This window comes from Thermobia domestica, chromosome 3, assembly GCF_964235325.1.
Source record: "Thermobia domestica chromosome 3, izTheDome1.hap1.1, whole genome shotgun sequence".
In the NCBI taxonomy this organism is placed as follows: domain Eukaryota; kingdom Metazoa; phylum Arthropoda; class Insecta; order Zygentoma; family Lepismatidae; genus Thermobia; species Thermobia domestica.
The window spans coordinates 111,201,547-111,223,253 of NC_137456.1; the positions used below are offsets into that span (position 1 = coordinate 111,201,547).

Below are 21,707 nucleotides of genomic sequence, written 5' to 3' on the forward strand. Positions count from 1 at the left end.
GTAATGAGTGTCTTAGGACATTTGGCTGGTCCAACTAAAAAGTGATCGGGTACTGTAAACTATAAAATAGGATAAAACCTTCTCAACTGATTTCAAAAAACAGTTTGGAGAGTCCATCAGGTCGAAGGATAAAGATTAAAAACTCAGGAAAATTATATTACGATATATTAAATAAGTTACGAACTTCAAAAGAATGCAACGTCTCTCGAACGCTGTAGTATAAACAAATTATTGCAATTTACTCTGGAACGAGATTAAATTCTGATCCAAGCCTGATCAAATTACTCTATGTGCGCCACCTGATATGATTAAACTTAATGCTTTAATATGAGTTTTTAACGTTCCTAAACATGTGACTGAATGGTTCTTAAACATCGAATCATTTAGCTTTTAAATTAATGGAATGAACCAAATCTAGTTCTTTGCAAATTATTAGAAAGGTCAAACAGATCTAGATTTTATATAACGTGCATATTCCGATATCAGTCCTTCATATTACGTTACACAATATTAACGTATTTTACATGACTGGCTACTAGTTCAACCGTTCGAGGAATGTAGACATGTATTAACATACTCTTCATTTAATCTCTACCTTTGTGGGGTAGAGTGAATTGTGAAAGTAGATTATGAGAACGTGCACCGAACACGTACGTGACGTCAGTTTTAGATCTTTCTAATAATAGAAACTGTCTCTAAAACAAAATATTTACAACTTAGGTTTATAAGATTGGAGTGTTCAAAAGTTTAGGTTTGGCCTTATTCTGGAAAAGAAAACTAATGGTGGTACAGATTTTAAAGTTAATTTTTAGGCTTCTTTGTCTTCCCCTTTGTCCTGATTGGTATGATCCTGCTCGAAATACATGTCCTGGTAGTTTTACTTATGTAGGAAATAGTTTGAACAGTGAAAGTGAAAACTGGCCTGGACTCGAAGCCGGGATCTTCTACATAACGTGCCGATGCGTTAACACTACACTACCCAGACAGGCTAAAAAACAAGCCATGTGGTCTGAATGGAGAGCACCGCTTCAGGAGAGTGGCAGTTCTGGGAAGCGGACTGGGTAGCGTAGTGGTTAAAGCATCGGCGCGGTATGCCGAATATCTGTGTTCAAGTCTCGGTCCAGTCATTCACTTTCACTTATTAAATTAGCACATACAGAGAATCTAGTGTGTCCAAAAATTCGGTTGCCTTTGAAGTATATTCTGTTAATACGAAGAAAAATTGCAGGGATTAATTCATATATTAGGTTTATTCGAGAAAAAGTTCGAGCTTCAAATCTGCATTGTCTCTTACCTGCTTCATGAAGAGTTTCTGCATCCCTGACCGCGCCTTCTTCGTCCACATCATGACTTTCGCTCCTATTAGCCTACAATAAATTGCACTGAATTAGAAATTCCTATCACTCAATCATTTAACTTTTGTCAATAGATTCATTTGATACTTTACAGGCTACGTTTTCAATTATAGGTATTCGTAAATTGATTTGTATTTTCCTTGTAGAAAATGGCTGATCATTTGAAACTATTTTGAACTATTTTGTTACTCCCTAGCAATTAGTCTCATCAATTTGGTCTTTCACATTTTGGTTTCAAGGAGAGGATGGCTCAAAGTTTCTAACTAATGGCGATGTGTTCAGGTAAGCTAGTCTACCCATTGGTCAACTGCCTTCTGTGGAAGTTGTTTTGGCTTACTGCATCACTATCCTTGACTTGCACTGCTGGCCGGTAGTAACCACTTTCTCATGCTCAAGAGCTGTAATTTGTGTCTAACAGTTGCACCATTTTTCTTACACAAGACTTCAATTAATTTTAATGTTTCATTAATAGTCTTCACACTGCAATAGATTTCACTTGACTTTCCTCACCACCCAAAAGCGGGCGTAAGCTACTTTCCGCGAATTTTGCTTGATTCCCAGCCTCAGTTAAAACTACATACTGCTACACTTTTCATTCTTGTTCGCGTTTTTAATAACGCACTGCAATTCCAATTGTTATACATACTATACTACAGACTGAAGTAATTAAGATAATTGCGTAAACTCTAATTTGCTAAATTCAATCTTATTTTATTAAATTACGCTTATCTACAACAGAACCATGAACTCAAATTTCAAGAAACAAAACTTATTTATGATTTACATTTGTAGACTGCTTGGATAACCATTTATTTCTTTATGGTTATTACTGAAATTGCTAATAAACTACTAGTTTCCTTCTTGCTTTTCCACATTCCCTTCCGCCTAGCCTGATGCTTCCTAGTTGATTGAATGAAGACATCGTTTTACGGTTTAACAAAACCACGGAGGACACGTCCACACGGGGTATTCGCCTCAAGGTTTGGAAAGGTGCAGGATCGTCGTGAGAAGCACATCGCACCATTGGAGAACGACCAGCTCCATGTCTTAGGAATACCATTCTGTAGGTTCATCACCACAGATCCACTTGAAAATGAAATTAAATCTGAGTTTTACGTCCCACGGTTATGCCGGTTAGGCTACAAGAGACTGATGAGTAATGAATGAAGAAAGTGGGAGGGAACTGGAGAACCCCGAGGAAACCCACGCACACGGTGTTTGTCCACCACAAAGGTCACTTGGCGGGGGCTGGCATCGAATTCGGGACCCCAAGCACCAGAGGTGAACGCTCTTACCACTGAGCCACCGCGGCCCCACAGATTCACTTTAGTAACATTGACTAGTGGAATGGAGATTAAGAACATCGTTCAAGATTCATCGTGAAGAGAACTACGCCCCTAGCAGTTCAACAGAATTGAGATCAAATTGTTGGCTGACTCCAGCGCTTCCAGGTTCTTCCAGGGAAAGTCATTCATCAACCAAGATGACCAGGACGACGACAGTCTCATTGGAATATCAGGCTAGTGCTCATCCTTTGTTTTATAGTTTAAACCTTTCTAACCTTTTCCACTAGTCATTCTCAAAATTGAAACATTTGAATTTTATTTAAATTCAACCATTGCTTTTACAGTTAAGTACCGTGATGAGCATCAGTTTCATCCCCAATTGTCACATTCATTTCATGAGTATTTAGAGATTATTTCGAGCTATAAACTGATGGCACATCACGGCACAGTACTATCTGCTTGTAGATTCTAGTAGGTTTATTATTATTATTATTATTATTATTATTATTATTATTATTATTATTATTATTATTATTATTATTATTATTATTATTATTATTATTATTATGGAGTATCTTAATGGGTATACTAGCTGAACCTGCACTACACAGTAGATCATTCACAAACAGGAATCACATCTGTACATGTCCCTTTACAGACAGAAGTAAGACGATAAAAATTGGCAAGGAGTGCCATAAAGGGGAGATTTAAATTATTTTTTCAATATCTCGCACTGTTTGCAAGATTGAGTCTACTTACGGTTGGTGGAGTTTCTAATTCATGTATGATCAGTTTTCTTCTTGCATGCAGTATGTAATAAGTAAATACATTACATACTCAATTATAATGTCAGTGATGTGATATACGGTGATCATTGGGTAAAACACTCCCAACAATAAAGATTCATCTTAGACTGGAGAAATGGTTATCCTTCGTTTTTCATTATCATTTGGCCATGAAAAAACGCCAAAGATATACAACCCCTGTATACAACTACGTTGTGTTGTAATGTATAACTCATAGGATATGATTTTTATAAAATTTCAACACTTCCAGTGTACCCCTATTAAAAAAAACTGCCAGGTTTCTTAAATATTCAATTAGAACTGGACAATCTACACAAAATTTGGAATAGACTAGCAAAAACGGCACGTTTCTAGCACTTGTGGTTTGAGATCTCATTGTCGAAAGGACTGGAGACAAACATTTCTTTGGAGAAACAAACCTAGCATTTTAATATAGATTTTTCCACGGAGTATTTTAATTGTAAAGGCTTCATTTACTTCTGTATTCAATTTTAACTATGCAATAGGGACAAATGCGAATTCTCAACTGAAATATGCCATACTGTATCAAGATGGCATTTTGGAAGTCCTTATCGAAGAAAATTATCTGACTCAAACACTCGCTGGTCATAGAAGCACCTAAAACATCCAGCCACTTTAACGAAATTAGTCCTTTTATTATACAATGAACTGCTCTATACCAATGCCGGCTCCATAAGGGAACGGCCCGAAGCATACGCTTCTGGACATTCGCAACACAAGCTGTCTGTTGGAAACCAGGAAAAGTATGACTAATCGGAATACTGTCAATGATCAGTCCGTATATCCATTTTTTCTGCGCTACCGCGTTAGCAATGATCTGACTTCGAAATCTCAACTCAACCGCTGATGTTCAAGTTATGCAGGTTTTGAGAAACTAGTCATTCGAGACTCTTCAGTCAGTTTCAGAACATTAGCTTTAAGACTGATAATTCTCTTCAATGTTCGACGATCTCTCACTTAGGCTTTGTTAGTCTTTTCTGACTTCTTGCTATGAGTTCTCTATGTAATCTTTAACAAAACTTGCTCTCAAACGGGAATCAAGTAAATCACAAGTATTCTTCGGGAATCACAAGTAAATTTTTCACCGAACACTTGTCCTATTGCGCATACGAATCTGCTAATCACCTAAGATGAAGAAAATAGTGTACAAAATGTTCAATCTTACAAAGATTGCAATCAAACACATGAAAAAGGATGAAACTAATTCAATGTATGCTCCCCTTTTAGTAACTATTTATGAATGATAACTAAGCACAATTATTCTAACCTCAAACAGAATATTTTATTCTCCACAACCTGTCAACAGAATCAGCAGAATCACGTGGCGTGCTAAGTAGAGTCTTGAGATTCCAAATCAATAGGACATATTTCAAGCACAATTTCCGTGCGGAGACACCCTGGGCAATTCAAAGATGCATATACTTCATTATTGTTGATTTTAGTCAACGTGATTTTTGACTGACGTGATATACAGTTTTTAAGATCTTTATTATGTCTGCGATGAGCTTTCAATTAGCCATCTCAATTTGAGATGTGGACGACCTCATTTTCCCACGGATTTGTCAGGCTTTAATGTTGATGTTTCGTGATTTTTCTCGACTATGTTCACCCATTTTAGGACAATTTGTGTTTTGAATTTAGAATCTGCATAGTCTGTTCTATATTTAAGCTGAATTTCAGCCATCTCCCTCTTTATCCGAGATAAGTGGAAGGAATTGTTTTCCATTGATTTTCAATTAATGTTTCGTGCTTTTTTTTTTTTTTTTTTTTTTGTCTATTTTAGGACAATTTGCTTTTCCAATATAGAACTACATAGTCTTCTACATTTAAGCTGAATTTCAGCCATTTGCCCCAAAGTGTTCACATTGCTGCAACTGGATAGGCCCTTTAAGTGAATAAACATTTTTCAATATAGAGTGGGCAAATAAAATTATCAATCATTCTTACGCAGATTTCGAACTAGTGCTTTTGGGAGCATATTAATCTGTAGAATCATTACTGATTTCGTTACACTGTCTACTATTGGAATTAAAATTACCTCCCGAAAAATAAAAAGGAAGAAAGAAACTACCTTATAAAGTTGTCGCGATATAGTAATAAACTACAAAAATTCTAACTCAAACTTCAAAATAAGAGTTGGCAAAATCTTAGACAAAGTTTAAACTATTCTAACATTAGTTTCCCATAATATCATTGTGAATTGTGACAGTATCCGTAAATACAACTGGCGCTTCAACCTTCAAGTGTACACGAATAAATTAGGGCAATCAGGATTCTTGGAGAGGAAAAAAAAAAAAGAAAAAAACTAGAACAGAACGTATGTTAAGTGTTCCAGAAGGTGAGCAGCCAAATTACTTTGTGCAAGCATTATGTCTTGCTATGAAGAATAAGATATTGTACATAAAATTTATACGAATAACCAGAATGTTTTTACACTTCGCAGATTGCACAAATCACAAATAGCTACATTAAAACTAAGAAATATATACTTACAGTGCACATTGAAATCAGCAATCTTCTGAAATTACCAGATGTGTCACTAGTCAGATCATTTTCCAATGAGCTCTCATACACTGGAAAGAGAAAGTTCTATTTACTGAAAAGTAAATTATCAGTCATTTCATTGAGAAGGCTTTAAAGAATGTGAGCTATTGTATAGTACCATTACTCGAACTAAGATTTCGACTTCAAGAATTTCTGCCAGCAAAATAAGTAAAATGGGAAGTGGAAGCACACAACGTGTCGGAAGTAACTTTCCGCATTCCAGTGAGAAAACAGATTTATTTCTTAGCTTTATTTAACCTGCACGAGTAAGATTCTCGACTGGGATTTAAAGTTAATCTTTGGAAAGAAAGTTCAGAGCCTGTCTCCTACAGCCAAACAATTTATTGCTCTTATCTTAACTGCCCTAGAGTTCCGAGTCCAAGACTAGTTTTTGACGAGTTTTCGTGCCCAAATATACGGGGTTCTCCTGATTTAGCGACATACACAGTGGATGTACGTTTTTTACTGATCACGAGCTTGCATTAAGCTCTAACTTTACCCTCTTCCTTGCCTACCACTTTATCCTCAACCCTTTGCACATCCGGTGTACTTCTGAAGACGGAAGACTAAGGTAGATCTATCATCTGACTTTTAGTATAGTTTTATAGTAAGTTCTGACAATACTCAGTATGTGCTATATATATATATATATATATATATATATATATATATATATATATATATATATATATATATATATATATATAGGGTGCGGATCCAAGGGGAGGGCTATGGGGGCTATAGCCCCCCTTGACGCTTAGGTATACACTGGATAAAATTTGCTTCAGTTCTGCTTTACACTGGTTAAAGCGGCAAACTATGGTTTAGCCCCTCCCTTGATAAACTCATTTAACAAATGTTAGTAGCGAAATTAAATTTCTCGACAGGTTAGTCTCTTAAGTAGTTTCTTCCTGCAGTTTAGCGATTTCACCGTTTTGGACGTCCGAAAGCAAATTGATTGCGTGCGGGAAGTTGCCTGAGGCGCAGACAGAACCATTACAGGAAAATTGAAATTTGAAGCGCTTAGAGGATAAAGGTGTTATGTAACAAATTGAAATGAAATTAAATGAAATCTGAGTTACGTCCCGCTTATGCCGGCTAAGCTAAAGGAGACTGAAGATTAGGAATGAATGAAATGGTGGAATAAAGAAAGTGGGAGGAAACTGGAGAACCCCGAGGAAACCCACGCACACTGTCCACCACAAAGTTTACTTTGCGTGAGCAGGGTTTGAACCCGGGACCCTATGCGCCAGAGGTGAACGCTACCACTGAGCCACCGCGGCCTGTAACATTTAATATAACGGGAAAATTGTCTCAACTGTCCGTTAACATACCGCCTTCATCGTTTCTAAATATTTGCACTCAGACGAGGACTCGCTAAATAACGTGTTACGTAGCATTATTAACAGAACACGTGCATAAACCGCCAGAATGCCAAGTTAAAAAAAAAAAAAAAAAAAAAACTTTTTATCCTCTAAGCTCTTTATTTTACACCACCTTATTTAGGATCGTGAATCCCATTTGTTATTCCTATACTGCATGATTTTTAAAACTATTTTTTAAATATATGTAGAGATAGTGGAAACAAATTGAAGTGTCAATACTACTATACACTAAACGAATTGCTAATTTAATAGTTACATCTAGCATCTGGAATGAAATATTTCAAGAGGATGTAAAAAGTTCAAAGTATGCAAAGAACTAATTCTAGATACAGCTGACAACCTGATAAACTTGCTATTCTCATCTAGAACTGCTTATAGTACTCTTGGCGAGTTTGTCGAATCCTAAATAATATGCTTTTGGAATTTCTAGTTTTTTCATTAAACTACTATGATTAAAATAAGAAAAAGTAATTACTTACAATCTTCATAGGTTTTGCTGATAACTTTGATGGCATAATTACTCATGGTGCATAGTACTTCAGTCAGAACCTCTTCATCAGTTCCCAAACCTTTGATAGCATTATGGAGTTCTTTTGCATAGAACTCAGGATACGGAGTCATCAAAGCAACCACTGCATCTTCAAATCTGCCGCCGAGCTCGCTCTTCAAATCTGATATTAAGTCCTGCATTCGTAATTAATATTGAAATTGAATCAACTTATATTACTCATTTAAATCAAAAGCAATTTCATCTGTGATTGAAGGTATCAAACAAAACTACTCTACTGCACATACACAATTTGCCAATGTTTCAAAGTACTCTTAATTTACTTATGATTTAAGAATCGAAGTAACAGCTCGTGGGTTACTCAAATTATAAGCAATTAAGAACTGAACATTCCCAAGATTTAAATGTATTTATATGAGAGTTTTGTACTGTAAAACTTCAGATTTAAAATAAAGTTTCTGTACTTGAATTATTAAATTCCAATCAGTTGTATTAAGTAAAAATGAATTTATTGGCAGACAGCAAAACTACCGAATACGTAAGTTAAGCTTTATGTTTTTACCTCACATTAGAGTCGATCCTCTTCAGTAAGCATTAAAAAAAAATAAAATTAATTCTTGCATTTAAATTACAATATTGAACTAAAGTAATTAATGAAAGGTAGTATGCAGTCTTGTTTAAAACTTTTAGCCACTCACCAATTAAGGTCAAATAGTTCAAGATTCATATTTGCTTATTTCAGCTTAAATGACCCAAAAGAGAAGTGGGTAGATTACATTCAATTAAAAAAAATCCAACTTTCAGAGTACAGATCAGACATACCTACCAAAAATAGACTGGTCGAGAAAATTTATCAAACTTAATGTAATTACAAATTTCAATTAGGTTACTGAACTAACAGAAATTTGTACATATTTTAAGAATTTATAAATGCTTAAATCAATACATATTTCGACGGTACTTTGCAGCTACCTCATATCCGAAAAAACTTTACAGAAGAAAGAAAAAAAAAGAAAGATTTTAAAAAGTGGGAGATTTTTATTATTATTATTATTATTATTATTATTAATAATAATAAAGAAGTCAATTAGGATAAATTTACTTAATCAGAAAATTCTTTCAACTAATCTCCAACTTTTTCAAACTTATTTTCTTCTGTAAAGTTGTGATTTGTTTTTCAGATACGAGGTAGCTGCAAAGTACAGTCTATTTGTAAATCCTACTGGAAAACTCAACTAAATCCATGTAGAACTGTCAGTGTTTCGAAATAAATTACAAACCCTAAATATTAAAATTAGAAAACATCTCAAACTAAGCAACATGAGTATGTATTAAAATTTTAATTAAATATTAAATCTTTGGAGAATTTGAGCTCCGTAGGCTAATGTTAAATCTCCGAACAGTTGCGTACATAAATGCTGCAAGGAATAACCACTAGCACGTTTGATGCATGTGACTATTTCTAGGTTAAACACTCCAATAGAAAATACAGCTCAAAAATTCAATGATACCTTCCATATTACAAGATTGAGAGAAAATAACGAAAAATAGCTTATTTTCAGAAGTCAAAGAAAATTACATTCAGATTTATTCACACAATTCACGAAAAATTATGTTTGTATTCCCATTGGTGCTTACCGTACTTTCTTCCCCCCCTCCTCCCAGTACATTTCATCCGTCACTGAATAGTTACTATTTCGAGGGTACTAATAAGTTTAAAAGAACAGGAATCTCAACATATGAAATAATTCAGTTACCGACAAGCTAAAATTCAAATTAAACTACAAACATTCGCAAGTTCATTCTTGCACATTATGTACAATTGACTTTTTTAAAGGATAAATCATTTAGTACAACTGCAAATTACAACCTACACTGATTATTTCATATTCTACCTTAGATACTTATATCCGTATTTAATCCTTACTTCATTAAATCCTATTAGTATTGCATACTAAGGCAGAATCACAATGCTCCTAAACAAAACAAATAAAAAAAAAAAAAAGTATCGAGACAATTTACTTTTAGGTACATATGTAACACTTGAATATTAACTTACCTTTCCGTATAAAGTTTTAAAAGCTGCTGCAATCTTTTGCCTCTGAACATTTGTCCTATTCGCAAGAACATCAATAATTGCCTGTTCATCAGTTCCCAAACCTTTCATTGCTTTTCGAAGAGCTTCTGCATCTGCATTAGCATCGAATGGGTCTGCAGGCACAACTGTGGGAGAGGCCTGGAAACAAAGCAGTTTAGTTTCAGTGTGGAATTACGGTAGACTTGCAAACTGCGAATTCACTCAAACTTTAATACATCTAACTACTAACTTAGTTTCAATAGAGTAATAAAATCAAAAGATTAAACCTACTCTTCAAACGCTGAGTGCATATATCCAAATGCAACTATGCCTACTCGCTCTCCCTTATTGTTTGTTCTATGGTGATAAAATGAAACCGGAAATCGTTAACATGAACCATTTCAGGTTTCAACCGAGGGTTAAGGGAGGGGGGGACAACTATTCTTGGGAAGCTGAATCCATTGCATCATCGATATCTTTTTCCTGTATCAATATCGAAACCGGAAGTAGTGAATTTCACCCACTTCTAGCTTCTGTCGTGTTGCGGGTTATATCTCTTGAAACTCCGAACGAATTGCAGAAAACAGCTTTTGTATATATATATATATATATATAATGTATGTCATACAATATGGACGTATGGCATAAACTAGTGCATAAATCATTAACTTTTGCTAGGTGGCCACTAAAAACACTAATGCCATCCAACAGTCAGGACAGGATCGCAGCAGGGAGTAGCAAAGGAGTGCATCCGTAAGGAGCATGCGCGTCAGCAACGATGAGTACGCATAAACAAAGGATAGTGGGAAAACATTTTGTGTGTCAAAATGCATGGCATGTGTGTTGCTGAGCTTTGGAGAAGATAATGCCATCCAAAACAGTACCGAGAATTACTCAATTAGGTTTGGTTAGACGTTCCCCCTGTTTTCTGCAGTTTCAATTAGTTTCCAGTCGCATTTACGATAAACTGTTTGCCTATTTAGTAGACTATGCTTTTCACAATTTCAACAACTGACACTCATTTTTGTATAAATCTACAGAACTCAAACACGATTTGTCACAATCTTGTCATTTACGCACCATTTTTACATTGCATTTCCATAAATCATAAGTGTACCTCTCCGCGAAATAGTCTCTTCCGCCTCCACATAGTGCCGCTTACAACATCAAAAAAACTTAAGTATTTTCTTAACTATCCCCTCACCTGACTTGCTCACGAACCAAAATGAATTCTCCAATTCATCTGATAAATTTTCCAAAATTGGTCCGGGGAACAGCAGTTAACCCTCAAAATTTTTTTCCTGTCAAATATCATTAACTTTTGTGGAAAAAAATGACAAATAGGTTAACGTTGAGGATTAATTCAAAATTCAACCCCAACACTTTCACTTAAATGGCATGATTAACATTTCATACTAATTCCTAATTTTTTTTTCAGTTCGCAACTTTTATCATACGAAGAGGAAGATTTAAACAAAATATATTTTTAATCGCGAATTTTTCCACCCAATGCAATAAGCTGCAGAAAGTAGAAATAAATTTTAACATACTATAAACAGAAAAAATATGAAAGGGTTTACAAAAAAATTCAAATAATTAAGATAAAAGCATGTAGTATCTGATCATGCAACTAAAAATAATATCAAACCTAGAAAAAGACTAGAGGAAAACAAGTTGAAATCTAGAATTAAACCATACAAAGTCAGATAACAAAACTAATAGCAATAAGATCTGAACAAACTAAAATTCAGTTTGGAAAATATCTAGAACAGATTACTATTTGCTTGCAATTAAATAGTTACAAGAGTATTTTGCACTAGAAGCTTTAGAGACAAAAGGAACCAATAAAGAAACTATGAATATTATGAAAAAAATTAAAGTAAAAAATATATCGCCTACCGGCTAAACGCAAAAAAATTCTCTGGATATACTAGACAAACTCCTATCTGAAATGTGTGAACTTCCGTCACAACCCGGCTAGGAAGTATTCTGAATAAAGCATTTGGCTTTATCGTTTCAAATTACCGCACCTTTTCTAAATGAAAGAGCACACTACACAATTTTGCAAGTATTAATATTGGAAAAATTACGGCAAAGCCATTTCATCACTGCTACTTTTTTTTTTCTGGGATTACTTTTAAAGGTTTTTGAAATAATTTATCTAATATTATTCAGATATCTAACAAGTTCCAAATAATTTCCTGATTACCTATTATATATTTATAAAACAAAAGCAAGTTTTCCTGGGGAAAGTTATACCTTGACTTTTGACAGTATTCAAAGGGAAGAAATTATTCTGATCATTTAACTAATACACAAAGTAAACTTTCTTACAACAGAACCATCTTTGATAGTATTAATTTCATTAAAGATGTTAATGTCCTCCCTGTATATCAAATATTTCCAGACAACTTATCAAGTAAATCATTTGAATAAAGTAAAAACAGCAGTGAACCCAGGTTAGAACCCTGAGGTATTCCAGATGTAAGTAGAGGAAGCACAGCCATTATTAAATTTCCTGTTAATATGAATGTAGCTATTTTATTATGACTTTACAATTTATATTCGTACAGCTCACCTAAATGAGATTATAAAGTGTTTTTTCCAAATCAAAGTAAAAATCAGTGACTACTAGAACAGATTTGGCATGAAACTTGCAAAGTTTGTAATAGCTGATTTACGATTTATAAACCTAAGTTGATTGTCAACTGATCGACAGTGCTATACAATTTAAACATTTTTCAAAAAAAAAAAGGTTGGTAATACAGTATTCCATTAAAAATTTAACTCGGAAAAATCTTAGTGGGTCGTACGATGCAACATTGACTCCTGGACGGATTTCAACGCATTTAGTATACGTATAAATTACCATCTGAAAAAATATACTGGGGGCAGAAAATTCTTAGGAGGGGAAGGTGTGACATGTGATTGTATGCCTGCAGTTAAGTAATTTTGTCTTTTCACATCAATGGCAGGCCTTGAGTTAAATTAAGACACTGATCGCTACAATACACGCACAGCAGAGCAATCTTCCGATTATACGGTATTTACTAGTCGCCAAGTAATTTATGCACTAAAGTTAGGACGGGGCTGGAGGCTTCCGAGGAGGGGAGGACGGTCAACTGCAGTCGCGCATCAATATACACAGCGTTCGGACAATGAAAACACCAAAGTTCACATAGCAGGTGTGAAACATTGACCAAGCAATGAAAGTAGCATGAAAGCTTTGCTATACTAACGTCGCACGACTAGACAGGCTAGGGGAGACTAGCTACTGCTAGAGATGTTAAAGTGTCGATGGCACAATCCGCACATTGGTGCGTGTAGATATTCATTAGATGTCTTACGCGATGAAAAATTGATAGTTCATGTTACCACGAATTTAAAAACTGCTTAGAGCAGCGCTATTACAACAAGATTAAACATCTTAAGAACTTTCAGACTTTTTCCGATAAAAAAAAATATATGCGAACAAAAAGGGTTAACAGAAGAAATGGAAGGTGGTTATGTGTAGATCCTTATGTCTCCTGTGTTAAGGTTTTATGCAACTATTTTAAGTGATGAGTAGCGGAAAATAGTCATGCCACTACATTTCTTTCCAGGCTTCAAGTAAATGAAGCCAGACAAGTTCTGTAAAGTTGTCAAATCTTGAATAGACGACATGCAACGAAAGAGTCAGCAGGACTGTACCTGCACAAAGCTGTAACTGCCCAAGACTGGAAGACGCCGAACTTATATGATCACATACCACACTACACTTATCGCCAGACATTCTTCCCCTACGAAAATAGCAAGAGTTATATTTCGTACCGGCTTATATATGCACTATCAGGGTTGGCAAAAAACCATGGTTTTTATTGAGAACCAAAAAACCCGGGTTTTGGTTTAAACCCTTTTTTAAGTAGGTTTTTTGGTTTAAATAACTTGCTCTATATCACATATGGACAGAAATAAGAGTTTCGCCTTGGTGTTATGCAACAACCAGGTTATGCTGGAAGAGATCACAAGCTTAAAGCGGAATCCAAACAGCTTCTAGACTTACATCCGAGAGAAACTGTCCTCCATTTGAACTAGAAACTGGGCCTAATTGGCCACAAATGCGATAAGTCTGCCGACTCACGAAGGACTCCTCTTAATACGTTGTACTGACCTTTACAATTGTCAAGAGTCATTTCAGAAGGACAAAAAGAAACAATTGCACAAGTGAAACCATTATACACAATTACATATGGACAATTTCAAAGTACTGCAGAGGACAGAAGAACTAATTTAGTCCAAGTTAGTCCACTACGACTTATTAGTCCAAGTTAAATACGACTTACTTGGCATATGAGTAGTTGTTTCTCATTGCTATATTTAATTTAATTTGCTACACTTGTTTTAGAATAAGTCACAGTATTGTTTCGAGATATCTAACGAAATCTTATGATTTTAAGTAACTACACCCAGTATTAGGGGCTTAGATTTTACATGAGCCATAAAATCTTTTCATCGAGTATATCCTTTAATATTCAAAAATCTTGCGATATTTCTGACCATTGAGACACTAGTAGAGTGCAAGTCAACATCTTAAAAATATTATATATTAGTCTGACAAGAATTTTTACAATACACTAATTTAATCATTTTATATTATACAAGAAACTTTAGTAAGCCTGAATCCATTGAACATTAAATACTCAATGCTTATTTAGAATTTTACAGATTGTGGTAAGTTTCCGCCACTCCTCTTCACCGCGCTTAAATATACACAATCGGCTGAACAGTTTGAAATGAAATTTTGAATATAGTATCTACTTCCAATTTTTTTTTGTTATAGACTAAAAATGCGTACTCTAAAGGGGAGGGGAGGAATAAACATTAATGCCAAAAATAGTGTCACTCTCAAGTTAGGAAAATTAAACTTGATATAAACTCATTGAAAATAATTGAACACGTGAGAGTTTTCCAAAATTCCGTTTCCAAGAGGGGAGGAGGATTATATTTTTCCTCCATGTTCAAATTTACGTAGTTTCTTACCCGGGAAAACTGCTGAATAGTTTGAAATTGACTCTTGAACATAGTACTTTAATAAAGCCAATTTTTGTGTTACTAATTAAAGTGCATATTCTAAAAATGAGGGAAAATTTATTCCCAAAAAAATGGGGTATCTCATAAGCTTCAAGTTTGGAAGATAAAACTTCGTGTATAATCTATGTATGCACACTCCAAATTTAGAAAATTATTTTACGAACGGGTGGAGGGGAAGAATTCCTACATTCAATATAAAAATATTTACGCTGTCTTGTTACATTACGGAAAAAACTGGCGGACAGTTTGGAATGAACTTTTAGCTAGCACTTGAGCCGGCTCAATCTTATTTTCACCAACAAAAATATTTCACGAGTCCTTCAAGTTAGGAAAACTGAATTAAGATCTGCATCGAAAATAACGAGACATGTCCCAGAGGTTTTCGAAAATTTCTCTGGAGGAGGAACATTTCTGTAATGTTAATTTTCCTGTTTGTATTTATAAAAAAGCAAAAGTAAGGGCATGGTTAAACCATTTAAAATAAACTTAAGTACAAATTATTTGTCTAGCTCTGCATTTGAAGTGAGTATTGTAAGGGAGAAAAGCAGGGAGTAGATTTTTGAACAAAAATAACGGCCGCACGATTTTAAGCCTTCTCGCTCAAGATAGTTAACACTGGTAGATTTGTTTTTACCTTATTTCGATTCAAATAAGAATCCTATTTTGCCTTAAACTTATTTCCGTCCTAAGCCGAAGCAGTTTAGGTAGCTAACACTAAAGAAAAATCAAAGAGTCCTTGATTAGGAACAGCTTACTACTAAAAGATCTTGGGCCTTATGCAGAGTTTCTGTTGCGGATTAGTGCCATACTAAAGAGTTCGACTAACATATGTTTCCTGCAGTAGTCAGGCCTTTAGTATGACACTAATACGTCAAAACTACTCTGCATAAAGCCCCTTGTATAATACGGTTATTTTGGTCATAGTGCAGATAGCTTGAAGTATCTATATACAATTTACGTTGATACACAAGTTTCTTTAATAATTTTATAATTTTAAAGAAAAAATTATGATACAGGAAACTTACGATGACAAAAATATTTAAAAATTTTAGATTACAAAAAATTAAGCAAACATACTCGTTGTGAAAGACCTCGCAAATTTTTTGCAGTTTGGAAAATTGTAGCATATTCTACACTTATATTTTACTCTGGTTCTTTACTGATTAAGAAACTATGATTATCATATTACTTTCTTTCGTCCAGTTATTGTAAAGTGAATTCTGAGGATCACTAGAATAACCTCAGAACTGCTGATGAGTAACGTTTGAGAAACAAGTTACAAAACCTTGGGAAAGTCACGATTTAGTTTTTCTCACATCATTATAAAAACCTAAAATTCCTATTTTTCACCTTAAATTGCAGTTTACAAGAAATACAATGAGAAGAGGTTATGGCCCCATGTTAAATATTAGCTATTAATTCACACCACTACCGCTCACTCTTAAGTCATTTATTTATTCTGCTCTCCCCTATTCCAATCCTTCATCTGTTGTAGCGAGAAGTGCTATCTTGAGAAATTTGAGTAAACCAAATTTTAACCTGTATGGGAAATCTGGAGGTGGAGTAAAAACAGTTTAGCTACTGTAAGCACCAAAATAAAATACTCCTATCCCATTATGATTGAGAAGCCAGTCGGAACTCCGATTGTGCTCCCATATCAAATCACAGAGCCAACGAATTATTACAGTATAAAATAAGTTTTATTGAATCTCATACCAGTAAAAAGTTGAAATGATACGTAAGATTACTTACATGATATGGATACACAGGATAACTCATGGTGTTATCTGAAAAAAAGAAAATTCAATAAGAAAAGAATCACGAACAAAAATTTTAAAATTCAATAAGAAAAGAATCATGAACTAAAACTTTAAGTTCTAAATATAGAACGAGTTAACTACTAGTTCGGATTTACAATTTTTCAAAATTGTAGAAAATATTTCAGTCTCAAATACAGCCCCCCCCCCTCCTCTCCCAGTATCAAATTTAAATTTTTAAATGAATATGAATAGCTCTTAAAAACTATGCTATCAAATACATGTACTGGCGACTAAATCCAAAACAATTTAATACGATATCTTTCAAGTAGGCTGGCTATTTAAGCCTTGGTGTCTTGTAGCTACCGAATACGCTTTTTCGTGTATGGATTTTTGGACTAGATTCCTGGTAGAACAATGAAATTTGAATTCATTACGTTGAACTGGATTCCACCTTAAACAGCCGGTTGGTCCAAATCTCCTGTATCCTCGGTGCTAAAAGAAACTAAACTCCAATTCCACTTTTCTTTTGATTTCAAGAAAACTTCTCGCCGAGTCATGCCTTGAGTTGTTTAACGTCTCTTTCAGCAGCAAGACTATATGAGATGGGACCTACTTAGCGTGGAATCCGAACTACATGGGCTCTGCTGGGGAATCGAACGCGAATCTCCAACGTCAAAGGCGCGTACGCTAACCGCTTAGCTACGAATGAGCTCTCAGTCATACTTTGACCTCTCGTTATAATACTTTAATCACATACATAACATTCTACTGTCTGCCTACTGAGAATAAATGGTAATTAGTTCTAAAAACGTGCATTAAAGCTCAACTTTCATAAAATGTACTGCCGCTTTAAACCATTAGAAAAAAACTTACATAGAAGTACCGGTATTTAACATTAATGAAAACTGTTTCATTTACTAAAACTGCTTATCTGGATATCAAGGCATATGAACATTCTTTTTTTTTTAAACTATGAAGTATATTATGCTTGGAAACCCAAGTCAATCGACAAATCAATATCGGTAATTTTGCATAGAACTTTTTTCTGTACCGGTAACTTCACCACAAAAGTATGATTTTAATGGCTAATTTACATAATCAGTGAAAGTGTTTATAGTGTATTTGTATCTCGTATTAATGAAAATATTTAAAGCTGTCAAATGACGGCCGGCCACAAATAACGATATAATATTCAGATACTTTAGATAATTATATGCTACAAGGTCATCGTATGGTATTTTTTTTTCTCAAACGCAGTTAACCTTAAAATATAAAGCTGATTTTCAAAAGTTTATATAAATTTTACACAACAAATAATAGTCAAAAGTGCCATATACCTACCAAATTCGTAGAATAAGTTTACCAGCAAGTGCAGCAATAACACGAACTAGAATACAGGAATGACTAATGCTCACGTACGTCGTTATGTCAAGCTTCTACTTCTTCAAACCAGACGACGCGTGCCACGCCCCATTCAATGTTGCCAGTTACATCGGTCGATTAGTGGTTACTGCTATTGCCTCTGGGCATATTTCGGAATTCTTTATTAAATGAGACGGAGAAACTCCAATAATTGGATATGTATTAAAAGGATCATCGAAAATGGGGTGTTACCACAATAATGTACTAGAACCAAGTGCGAATGTGAATTTGTCAGTACGGTGTAATTATCGGTAAAACTTCCACTTGAAATGCGAATGGCTTCCATTGGACACATTTTATAAAGTGGGGGTCATTCCGTACCATTCTTCGCAAAATTTTGAGTACAGGAACTCAACAAAAAATACAAAACTCATAACTGATATGTCGATTCTTTCAAACTAAATAGCAAAGTTTGCGTTGCGTTAACGCAAATTCTTACGGAATGTTCTCGCTGCTTGGTTGGTTAATTTCAGGTTTAGCATCTCTTGATCATTGATGTAATGTGAGAAGTAGCCCTACAGCTTACCATGGGAACCAAAGCGCTTGTGCCCCGCCAGGAATCGAACCCAGTCTTCTGCGCCATCTATATAGCCACGAACTAGAGCCCTAACTTCGCCTAAAGTCAACATGTAGCATTCATCATATCCAATATGAAATTTTTATGCTTGAAAATTAATGTTTTGAGTTTCTGAGAGTGCGAAAGAATGGCGTAAACTTTACCCTGTAACGAAGTATTTCGTACAAATTTCATGTCTTTTTTTCCTCAAAACTTTACTAATTGATTTCTTTGAACTCTGAACGTCCTATATAAAACGTGGATCTACGGCTTGACGCAGGATCCGAAACTCATGAGCTCTCATTGGAAATGCAACCGGGTTCCTCACTCCAAAGGTGAATAAACTTACCATATAGCCACGAGGGAGCTCGACAGATCCGTCGAAAATGTTAGGGAGGGATAAGATCATGGTGTGACGCGGGATTTAGGCAGGGATTTATTTGTAGCCAGGGAAGCCTGGGAATTTCCCCCCTTCTAAGTTTTGTTTTCCCTGTCTCTAAGTTTAATTCAATCTACCCAGCCTGGGAAGATATTTTCCACATTTCTTAGGCTATACAATCTGTTTTAAAGTACAATAATTCAACTCCATATTTTAGTAACAAGTCTTTACTTTTTTAGTATGGTTGTTGTCGCGAGTTATGCTGGTCTTGTTTATAGAATTGTTTCCGAAGAAACGTCTTGCAGCTGAAACTACTGATTATCATACTTCATCTGAGTAGCACAATAATAATAATAATAATAATAATAATAATAATAATAATAATAATAATAATAATAATAATAATAATAATAATAATAATAATAATAATAATAATAATAACAATAATAATAATAATAATAATAATAATAATAAAAACTTTTCAGTTATCATTGAGCAGTCACTGCACTTGTGAATTAGTAGTTTCTTCGTTGACAAGCACCTTAAAAACAACATAAGGAAATGGATTTTAGACTATATTTTAATAAAGAAAAACCTCCTGACGAATAAAAGGCAAGTAATTCCGGTACACAAAGAAAGAGGCTTTCGTGTTAATTGTGAATGAAATTCGTGTTAAGAAGACATAGATATTTAGAACTGCCTATGTTATTGCCCAAAATCGTCTGTCGTTTACCGTGCATCTTATTACATAATAAGAAATAAATGGAATGCACCTTGAACAAGTTCTCTACTCTAATGTTACGCGTTCAAATATTATTGACTTCGTAGCTACAGAAATGAACGAAAAATGACCCAGTATTTCGGAATCTTGCGAATTCCGATGAACCCTTAGCGCTAATGATGGACGAATTCACCACTGTCTCATAAATCTGTTCTCATTGTGTATATCCATACTCAGGGCCGGCGAGAGCGGTCGCGGGCCCCGGGGTTGAGCAATCCCGGGCCCCTGACATGCTCCCTTATCAAGGTGACCAGACGTCCCGTTTTAGCCGGGACAGTCCCTTATTTTCAACCCTTGTCCCGTTTTTTTTCTGATTCTCAAACGGGACGCCTAAATGTCCCGTTTTTAAGCAAAAATGACCCATAGGTCCCGTAATTATTATTCAAAATATAAATGGTCAATGCAAATTCTACGCTCTTCCGTACCGACACTCATTGGGAAGGTTCAGCCGTGCCTAGAACTTCTGAATATTCAAATGAAAATAGGGTGTTCTGTGGTTCAAGTGGGAATTGAGTGAGAATTCTGAGTGTTCAAGTAGTTAAAAGTATTGTTGGGTAATACTTAAGTTAGAAACACTGTGTTATCATTCTTACAATCTTACTTGTATATTTTGTAAATTGAAAACACTGCTGAGTCCCAAAATGCAATGTGGAAGTCACTCCCCCCCCTCCCACCGTCGCCGATTTGTATGCGTCCCGTTTTTGAAAGTAAAAGTTCTGGTCACCTTGTCCCTTATGACTTTTTACGTAGGCCTACTTAGCACTTAGGACGGAGGTAAACTAAAATGAACTTTAAGGCTTATTTTGAACTCTTTATTAGATCATTAATGCGTTTAATTTACGTGTTAAACAGTATTGCTATATCTCCAAGTAAGTGAATAATAAGAACTCTGAACCTAGCCTATGTTCACTGTTCGCTGAAAAAGAAACTCATTAATTTTATATTTATGATTTTGTTTAGACCCTATATTTGTTGGTTCTAAGATTTTTGAAGGCTTCAAAACTAAAATGAATAAAAAATAATATATTTAATACAGTGGTATCAAAATGCAGAAAAAAGTAACTTATCCATTTGTAATAGCAAAAGTTCTCCCCCAATGCTCAAAACTAAATATTTTGTGAAGGAAATACAAAAATAACGTATTAAATAGTTAATAAAAGTTGAGAAGGTAAATGTTCTCAACCATCCAACCTACACTGTATTATGAATATCTTTACACAAATTGTTGCTATAAATAATTATAAAGAAGTAAGCTATACAGTTAGTCTTCCTTAACTAGAGACATGAGGCATTAGGCCTAATTTAGTTATTTCAATGAAATATTGCACAAATTAATTATAGTGTGATTAATAATGTGATATTAATAGTAATTGTCTGTAGGAGAAATTTATTATATGTATTACTACTAGACAATTGTTACAGTTACAATGTATCCTTTTCTACGTATAGTTACAACAAAATTCCCTTTCTGGCCTTTTTCAGGGCGAATTCATCAATGATAGCATCCAGGTTGGTACACTTGAAACTGCCAACACGCCTAAGCTTGATAATCTGCCTTGACACATTGTAGAACGTAAAACATTTTTACTCTATTTAACATAAAGATCGCTCTGCACTAGCAACAGTAGCAGGGATTGTGGCGAATATACGAAGGGCCACTGTCAGATTTGGAAATAAAGTTTCTAGATTCGAAGTTTTGATGTTATTTAGGAGATCCCATGGTGGAAGCGTTTTCTCACCAAAATTGTCTGAATTTC

At 34.8% G+C, this 21,707-nt stretch overlaps 1 protein-coding gene across 1 annotated transcript in view; it reads right to left on the bottom strand.

Annotated features, from left to right (window-relative positions):
* LOC145680662 (annexin B9-like) overlaps window positions 1-18,275 on the bottom strand; it is a 34,631-nt gene extending 16,356 nt beyond the window's left edge. The window contains exons 1-6 of the mRNA XM_081751444.1: window positions 18,154-18,275; window positions 16,805-16,839; window positions 9,965-10,141; window positions 7,877-8,081; window positions 5,962-6,041; window positions 1,295-1,367 (exon numbers count right to left, since the gene is read on the bottom strand). Of these exons, the coding sequence (XP_081607570.1) occupies window positions 1,295-1,367; window positions 5,962-6,041; window positions 7,877-8,081; window positions 9,965-10,141; window positions 16,805-16,831 (562 nt within the window). The 5' untranslated portion in view covers window positions 16,832-16,839; window positions 18,154-18,275. The remainder of the gene's footprint in view (window positions 1-1,294; window positions 1,368-5,961; window positions 6,042-7,876; window positions 8,082-9,964; window positions 10,142-16,804; window positions 16,840-18,153) is intronic.
* Window positions 18,276-21,707: the final 3,432 nt, after the last annotated feature.